Source organism: Sinocyclocheilus rhinocerous, unplaced genomic scaffold, assembly GCF_001515625.1.
Source record: "Sinocyclocheilus rhinocerous isolate Xijiao unplaced genomic scaffold, SAMN03320098_v1.1 scaffold1777, whole genome shotgun sequence".
In the NCBI taxonomy this organism is placed as follows: Eukaryota; Metazoa; Chordata; class Actinopteri; order Cypriniformes; family Cyprinidae; genus Sinocyclocheilus; species Sinocyclocheilus rhinocerous.
The window spans coordinates 20,493-29,565 of NW_015658999.1; the positions used below are offsets into that span (position 1 = coordinate 20,493).

The following is a 9,073-nucleotide window of genomic DNA, read 5'->3' on the forward strand; positions in this document are numbered from 1 at the left end:
TATGACCCCTTTAATGTTAAATAGTTGAATAAACTTTAAAAACTGAGTTTGTAATACAAAATGTAAGTTGGATTTTTTTACAGTGTAGGCTTCATGCGCGTTCGCATATCCATGGAAAAAAATCATCCTCTTCACATGCGCAAAAATGCGCTTAGCATAATAGCAGCTGTAGACCGGTTATAGGCTACTACGGACTCTTTAAATTGATATATTTGGCTGACTGTATTTTATTGATAATGAACAGACTGCGATGGCACGGTTGAATTGCTATAATATGTGGTGTGTGTGTGTGCGCGCCAGGCGCCGGCGCGATCAAACAACATTAAATACTAAATTTTTGGTCCTACAGATAAGATTAAGACAACCCGCAAAGTGTTAAAAAAAAAAAATAAATAATAATAAAAACGAACACTAGCTTCTCTATTCTTTTTGTATTCTATTTCTTTTCTTTTTATTTATTATACAATTAACCAAAGCAAAAAAGGCCTCTAACACTAGCGTGCTCTATTCTTTTTCTATTCTATCTGTTTTCTTTTTATTTATTAGGCCTATATAATAATAAAAAACTTGCTACGTATACTATTACCTTAAGCTGAGATATTTATTATACAATTAACCAAAGCAAAAAAGGCCTCTAACACTAGCGTGCTCTATTCTTTTTCTATTCTATCTGTTTTCTTTTTATTTATTAGGCCTATATAATAATAAAAAACTTGCTACGTATACTATTACCTTAAGCTGAGACTTGTTATAGCACTTGCGTATCATTGCTCTTTTGTTGGTTTTGATTGCTTCTATTTTCCTCATTTGTAAGTCGCTTTGGATAAAAGCGTCTGCTAAATGACTAAATGTAAATGTAAATGTTTACTTTTATTTTTGCACACTCGCAATAAAAAGAACATTTGAGTTTTTGTAATTAAGCAAACAAAAAGGATGCGCGTTCTGTCATCTCGGTTTCCTTTCCGTGAACTTGTTTGCGGATCGCCGCGCCTCACATCTGTTTTATATCTGTTAATTATTTATGTCAGATATATTTCGCATATTTATACCTTTTCTATATAGATTATGATTGTATTTTATTTTTATGGAAACAAATTTTGTTATTTATAATGCAACTTGCATACACTTGCCTTCAATCATCCTGGCGACCCATGTTTGACCCAGGGCTTGAAAAGCTAGGCTGTATAGTTAATAGTCAGGTGCATGCAGAAACTCGTGAACCATGCTCTTATAGCTGCGTCATCACCGTTTAGTGACGTCACTGAATGTTCCGGGAAACTGAAGTCGTGTCGTCAGTGTCGGTCACAGCGCCTTTTAACTGCTGATTTGGATCCGACAATGTTTCATTTACAAATTAAGCACTGCCTTAAACCACACAGAAAGACTAAACAATTGAATTACAAAATTGATTAAATTATTTAATTAGATGTATATTGAGAGTATTTTCTTTCATCAGATCCTTACAGTATAGCAAGGCATATTTTTGTAATACTAATTTTCACAAAATACTGTAATTGATGCATGAAATATTGGCTTACCATCATTTGACAAATACCCATGCTTTGACATCTTAGTTACCAGTTTATTATTATTATTATTATTATTATTATTTTCAAAAATAGCATGTTATTTGTCAGTTCAACATACCTGACTAGCACTCTTGTGTTGGGCTGGTGGCAACAACATTCATATTTTTATGACTGTTTTTATTAAGTGAAAATGTAATTTTCAATGTAGTTTTGGAAATATAAAATTTAAGTACAGCTTTGGTTATATTTGCATATTTACATTGATACTATACAAACATGTCAACTGGAAACCTACAGGAGACCAGAACGTTTTAAAGTCTGGTCAACGTTCTGTATCAGTTCTTGCTCAAAGTCCCAGACTCTTTTGTCTACAAAGAGTTGCTCTTTGGTAAGATGCCCCTGCAGTGGGACTCTCACATGTACAATCCTACATACATTAAACGGTACAAGGAAACTGCCTCCAGTGTTTTTCAAAGATGAATGTACTGAAGTTTGCTGCACCTTCCTTGGGTTGACAATCATCTTTGTGGGATTGTAAATGTTCTTTCGATCAGGTTCTCTGTAAATGTGCTCCATGATATTAACACCAGGAATATTATTCCATTCTGCTCGTTTGAACTTACCACTCTCCTCAAACTGTGTTTTAGGGAATATGTGGTTCTCTATGAGGAACACCCCTATATTGGGTTGAGCAGACTGGAGGTCCTCCATTAGAGATGGTAAACTGGCGTGTTTGTAAGGCATGATGATTTCATCAATGTCATTCAGGAGAACATATTTGGATTGGTACATGTGCCTGTAAATGCACTCGTTGAGTGTTACCAACTGACCATAATAATGGATGTCACCCTTGTGAATCTTGATGTTCCAACCTGATGATGGGTTTAGAAACTGGTCGATAGGCCATGGAACGATCTCCAGCATCCCCTCGGTTTCATAATGTTTTAAGAGCTTTTCCAAGTCTGGTCCACAACTAGTTTTATAGATGACCACATGCTGTACACCCAGAAGCTTGTACATCTCCATTGATTGAGCAAACTGCAGTACATTGTTGTAGTCACCAAAAAGGTTGGAGATGCACACAGTGAAGTTAAACTTGAAAGTCTCTTGTACAACCTTATTTTTTATTGGCAGATATTCCATTTTGAGGTTGGCTGAATCTATCTTGTCAGTTGTTATGAGGACATGAGTTGCATCTTGCATGTGTTTACCTTTACAAATCACATCTGAGGCACCATACGGGAAGCTAAAATGGTCACTGTGTATCTGGACATCTGTGTAAACAGTTTTGCAGACTTGTTCAGTGCTGCAGTAAACACAGTAAAGTGGCTGAAGATGGTTTCTGCTGATTATGCTGATGACTCGAATGACCCCATCAAGTCTGTGATCGATAAACGCAGACACCATGAAATGCTCTGAGTCTTTGATGGGCGTAATTGAATTTAAAGCCTCTGTGATTCTGCATGTATTATAGAAAGCATGCTCTGAGTCTTTGATGGACAATGTCGAATTTAAAGCGTCTGGAATTTTTTGTGTATTATAGGAAGCAATCATATATTGGTAAAGAGGATAACTACTCTTGTATGCCAAAATCAGTTGAAATAATAGAGAAACATGCTAGAGCAAACATTTTAAATGTGAGTTTATCCATCTGCCCTTTAGTGCCTGTAGAGTAAAATAAAGATGGATGTCAGAAATGTGTAAACCTACGGTGACCGGGAGGGGACATGTTCCCTTTCGAGCTTTCTCTTGACATTGCAGAGCATCCGCTTTGGGAACTTATCTCCTTCCACATTTCCTGAAGTCCTATTGGCTCACGCCAGTCCAATTAACTGGCCAATTGTCGTGAAGTATGCAAATCGCATGCAAATACTGACGAGCTCGAGAGGCAGTATAAAATGCAGTGCATGCGACAATTACGTCAGAATCTTCTCCTTCACGTTGGCTTATGCATCGAGAATGAAGATGACATCCTACTGCAGTATCTGTGCAGGACCTATTGACCCGCCAGACAAACAGGATCACTGCATTGCCTGCCTGTCCAACTGCGCACATTGTGCGGACCTGCGGGCGCGTGTGCTGAGAACTCACCGGAATATGGCTCGTGGCCTTTTCGGGGTGAGGCTCACTGCCGCCAGCGAGCCACTGATGGGCCCCCTTCACCCACCCAGAGGTGAGAGCGACGACTCGGCGCGAAGGCACTGCCCTCCGCAATAACATCGATCCCCAGTCACCTTTTCAGATCACTGTTTCCGCCCCCCTCCACCCGTCGTGGACTTCGTTGCCTTCGGCCAGAAAGGTGATTAGGACTCAATGTCCATCTCGGCATCGGAGAAGGAGGACTGGGCGGAGTCGGAGCGGGATCGTCCTAACAGTGAGGGACCCCCAGACCTCCAAGGGGAGCTTGTCAGGATCATGACTAAGGCTGTCCAGGAGCTTGAGCTCTCCTGGAATCCTCCAGAAGAGCCCACAAAGAGCAAACTTGACTCCTAGTATTTTATATCCAGCCTCCATCAAGCAGATTCTCCTCATTTGTAAGTCGCTTTGGATAAAAGCGTCTGCTAAATGACTAAATGTAAATGTAAATGTTTACTTTTATTTTTGCACACTCGCAATAAAAAGAACATTTGAGTTTTTGTAATTAAGCAAACAAAAAGGATGCGCGTTCTGTCATCTCGGTTTCCTTTCCGTGAACTTGTTTGCGGATCGCCGCGCCTCACATCTGTTTTACATCTGTTAATTATTTGTCAGATATATTTCGCATATTTATACCTTTTCTATTTAGATTATGATTGTGTTTTATTTTTATGGAAACAGATTTTGTTATTTTTAATGTAACTTACATATATTTGCCTTAAATCATCCTGGCGACCCATTTTTGACCCAGGGTTTGAAAACCTAGGCTGTATAGTTAGGTCCATGCAGAAACTTGTGAACAATGCTCTTATAGTTGTGTCATCACCGTTTAGAGACGTCATTGAATGTTCCGGTAAAACTGAAGTTGTATTGTCAGTGTCGGTCACGGCACCTTTTAACTGCTGATTTGGATCCGGCAATATTTCATTTACAAATTAAGCACTGCCTTAAACCACACAGAAAGACTAAACAATTGAATTACAAAATTGATTAAATTATTTAATTAGATGTATATTGAGAGTATTTTCTTTCATCAGATCCTTACAGTATAGCAAGGCATATTTTTGTAATACTAATTTTCACAAAATACTGTAATTGATGCATGAAATATTGGCTTACCATCATTTGACAAATACCCATGCTTTGACATCTTAGTTACCAGTTTATTATTATTATTATTATTATTATTATTTTCAAAAATAGCATGTTATTTGTCAGTTCAACATACCTGACTAGCACTCTTGTGTTGGGCTGGTGGCAACAACATTCATATTTTTATGACTGTTTTTATTAAGTGAAAATGTAATTTTCAATGTAGTTTTGGAAATATAAAATTTAAGTACAGCTTTGGTTATATTTGCATATTTACATTGATACTATACAAACATGTCAACTGGAAACCTACAGGAGACCAGAACGTTTTAAAGTCTGGTCAACGTTCTGTATCAGTTCTTGCTCAAAGTCCCAGACTCTTTTGTCTACAAAGAGTTGCTCTTTGGTAAGATGCCCCTGCAGTGGGACTCTCACATGTACAATCCTACATACATTAAACGGTACAAGGAAACTGCCTCCAGTGTTTTTCAAAGATGAATGTACTGAAGTTTGCTGCACCTTCCTTGGGTTGACAATCATCTTTGTGGGATTGTAAATGTTCTTTCGATCAGGTTCTCTGTAAATGTGCTCCATGATATTAACACCAGGAATATTATTCCATTCTGCTCGTTTGAACTTACCACTCTCCTCAAACTGTGTTTTAGGGAATATGTGGTTCTCTATGAGGAACACCCCTATATTGGGTTGAGCAGACTGGAGGTCCTCCATTAGAGATGGTAAATTGGCGTGTTTGTAAGGCATGATGATTTCATCAATGTCATTCAGGAGAACATATTTGGATTGGTACATGTGCCTGTAAATGCACTCGTTGAGTGTTACCAACTGACCATAATAATGGATGTCACCCTTGTGAATCTTGATGTTCCAACCTGATGATGGGTTTAGAAACTGGTCGATAGGCCATGGAACGATCTCCAGCATCCCCTCGGTTTCATAATGTTTTAAGAGCTTTTCCAAGTCTGGTCCACAACTAGTTTTATAGATGACCACATGCTGTACACCCAGAAGCTTGTACATCTCCATTGATTGAGCAAACTGCAGTACATTGTTGTAGTCACCAAAAAGGTTGGAGATGCACACAGTGAAGTTAAACTTGAAAGTCTCTTGTACAACCTTATTTTTTATTGGCAGATATTCCATTTTGAGGTTGGCTGAATCTATCTTGTCAGTTGTTATGAGGACATGAGTTGCATCTTGCATGTGTTTACCTTTACAAATCACATCTGAGGCACCATACGGGAAGCTAAAATGGTCACTGTGTATCTGGACATCTGTGTAAACAGTTTTGCAGACTTGTTCAGTGCTGCAGTAAACACAGTAAAGTGGCTGAAGATGGTTTCTGCTGATTATGCTGATGACTCGAATGACCCCATCAAGTCTGTGATCGATAAACGCAGACACCATGAAATGCTCTGAGTCTTTGATGGGCATTATTGAATATAAAGCCTTTGGGATTTTGAATGTATTATTTGATAGAGGAGCTTTTATTGCTGGAGGAGCTTGTATGTATGTATGACTGTCCATGTTCACAAAAACTAGCAGGCCAATAATAGTGACAATAAATAGTGAAAGCAGCACCTTAAATGTGTCTTTTTCCATTTGTGCTTTAGTTCCTGTGAAGTAAAGCAAAGAAATGTCAAAACAATCAAAAATACTTAAATTATAAAGCCAGGGGTGTCCAAACTTGGTCCAGGAGGGCCACTATCCTGTAGAGTTTAACTCGAACTTGACCTCAACACACCTGCCTGCAAGTTTGTAGTATGCCTAGTAAGACATTGATTAGCTGGTGCAGGTTGGTTTAATTGGGGTTGGAGCTAAACTCTGCAGGACAGTGGCCCTCCAGGACCGAGTTTGGACAGTTTTTTTTTTTTACAGGTTTTATTTGTAACAAAAAAATAAATAATTAAATGTTAATTAAATTATGTTTGAATTAATTATTATCTGGAGAAAAAAAATGTCCATCAAATCAAGTTATTTATGTAACCAGGAAGCTATTTTGCTGTCATGTGGACAGAAAAACATGAAGCACAAAATACCCCTTTAGATGCTCATCATGGCTATTTGTCAAGATCATTTAAATACCACAGTATCACATATTTTGATCTTTTCATAAAAAGGCAAGTTTTGTTCTGGTCAGATAGAAGAGCCTTAAAGAGATGAAGAGAAGAGATGCTCCCCAGCATCTCCACACACTGTTAAAATTAGAGGGCAGGAATTGTTGGTGGGGGGAGTGAATAACCAGCGCTCTCTTCCACCCTCAATACCACCACTGAGGTGAGACCCTTGAGCAAGGCACCGAACCCCCAACTGCTCCCCGGGTGCCGCAGCACATGGCTGCCCACTGCCTCGGGTGTGTGTTCACTACTGTGTGTGTGTGTGTGTGCGCGCTTGGATGGGTTAAATACAGAGCACAGATTCCAAATATGGGTCACCATACTTGGCCACATGTCACTTCACTTTCACTTTCACGTAATAAAATCTTAAAAATCTAAAAATATAAATATTAGTAAATAATAATGGTTTACTCTCATTTGCAGATGAAGTAGGCTATTTAGCCTATAGGCCTACTTTTTAGTTGATGGTTACGTCACATATTTGAGTCAATCATTTTTATATATATTATTTTAATTAAACCTATTAACTTTAATGCATGAAACCAAAATGAATACATTTTAAAGTAGATTTTAAAAATATTTCTCAGTTAAAAGATCTAACAAGACCTCATTTGTCATTATATATCTAACTTTTTTATAATCGTGTTCAACATGATTAAACATTAATATAAACGTTAGTTTCATCCTTAATATTTTTTTTTTTTTGCAAGACTGAACGAAGTTAAAATCCTTCCTCAATCATCCCTGTTGCTGATCATTACTCCCACATGAAAACAGGAAAATAGATAAAATAGTAATAGTAGTACCTTTACTCACGATATAAATAACGTTGTCATGTATGAAGTATTCCGTACAGAGATTTAACACGCAAAATTCGGTAAGATGGAAAAACAAAACCCGTTTCCGTGTTAAAGATACACACGCAACTGGACACTTGTAGTAATCTGAAGTGACGCAGACGAATCTTTATGCCTCCTTGAATCTGTGACACTATCATTTGATGTATCAGCCCTGCATTTCCTTCCTGATTGAAAAGTACCATATCCACAATGAACATTAAAGCTTTTCGGCAAAATTCGCTCAATGCAATGAAATACGTCGTTAAATAAGTTTAAAATAGTAATATCTGCAAACAATACCTTTAACAGCGTGTCACTTTTAACACGTTACTTTATTCTCTTAGATACGGCTGGAGTCCAAGTGTAGCTTCCTGTAAATGAGTCTGAGTGCTGAACGGTGTAGTGCCTCAGTCTGACCAACCCGGCTGCAACCCGATCTCATGAAAGTGCGTATAAATAGTACGCCAAATAAAAACGAAAACTCGTGGTATTGATACGCAAAAACGGACTTTGGCGTGTATATGCTACGCGATGGGTAGGATTAGGGTTGTGGGGTAGATGCGTATCATATGCACGCGAAAACTGCGTATTATATGCATGCCAAACACATGCGTATCATATACACGCCAAAGTCCATTTTTGCGTAACAATACCACGTCCACGAGCTTTCGTTTTTATTTGGCGTACTATTTATACGCATTTTCATGAGACCGGTCTGACAGTGCGGAATGAGATGTGCACAGCTTTGCTTACAGGAGGGACAGTGCAGCCCGTCAGTGGCATAATTGAAGCTGTGCCAGGTGCGAACACTTCCAGCGATCTTTATTTTCTCACATTTAAGTTACAGTACGTTAGGTTTTTGAGAGAGTGTTTGGTCTCTCCGTCAATGACTAATAATTTATATTACTTAATCGTTGAGGGTATTTTAAAGTACGAGGTAATGCGGTTTTATTCGAAATGTACAGATACTTTAAAGATACATAAAGACTTCGCTCTCAGGTTTGATTCCTTAAGACACTAGGCTATATGCTCTCTTATGATCGATAATGTGGTTTTTGTAATTGATATGCTATGCTTTCAGGGAAAATTGGTGATGTAACACCCATTCTTTTTGTCATGTATTAAGGTCTATTGAAAAGTACATTTGATACAACTTTTTTTGTTTTATTTATTTATTTATTTAAAAAAAAATTGAGAAAATGAGAGAAAAAAAACACTTCTAAAAACAAATGTTCCAAAACAGGGGTATAATTTTTGGTAACTGCGGTAACACTTGTTTAAGAAGAACATTTTAATAAACCAAAGAATCTTCCACTATAACCTTTAATGAATGGAAAGTTTC

At 37.8% G+C, this 9,073-nt stretch overlaps 2 protein-coding genes across 2 annotated transcripts; both read right to left on the bottom strand.

The window, feature by feature from the left end:
- Window positions 1-1,631: 1,631 nt before the first annotated feature.
- LOC107723115 (uncharacterized) lies at window positions 1,632-3,749 on the bottom strand. The gene is made up of 2 exons (XM_016531629.1): window positions 3,563-3,749; window positions 1,632-3,019 (listed from the first exon to the last, which is right to left on the bottom strand). Exons 1-2 carry the CDS (start codon window positions 3,747-3,749, stop codon window positions 1,821-1,823), a joined length of 1,386 nt encoding a protein of 461 aa, XP_016387115.1. The 3' UTR covers window positions 1,632-1,820.
- Window positions 3,750-4,877: 1,128 nt separating this feature from the next.
- LOC107723116 (uncharacterized) lies at window positions 4,878-6,377 on the bottom strand. Its single transcript, XM_016531630.1, has one exon. The coding sequence runs from the start codon at window positions 6,375-6,377 to the stop codon at window positions 5,067-5,069; it is 1,311 nt and encodes a 436-aa protein (XP_016387116.1). The 3' UTR covers window positions 4,878-5,066.
- Between the last annotated feature and the right edge of the window lie 2,696 nt (window positions 6,378-9,073).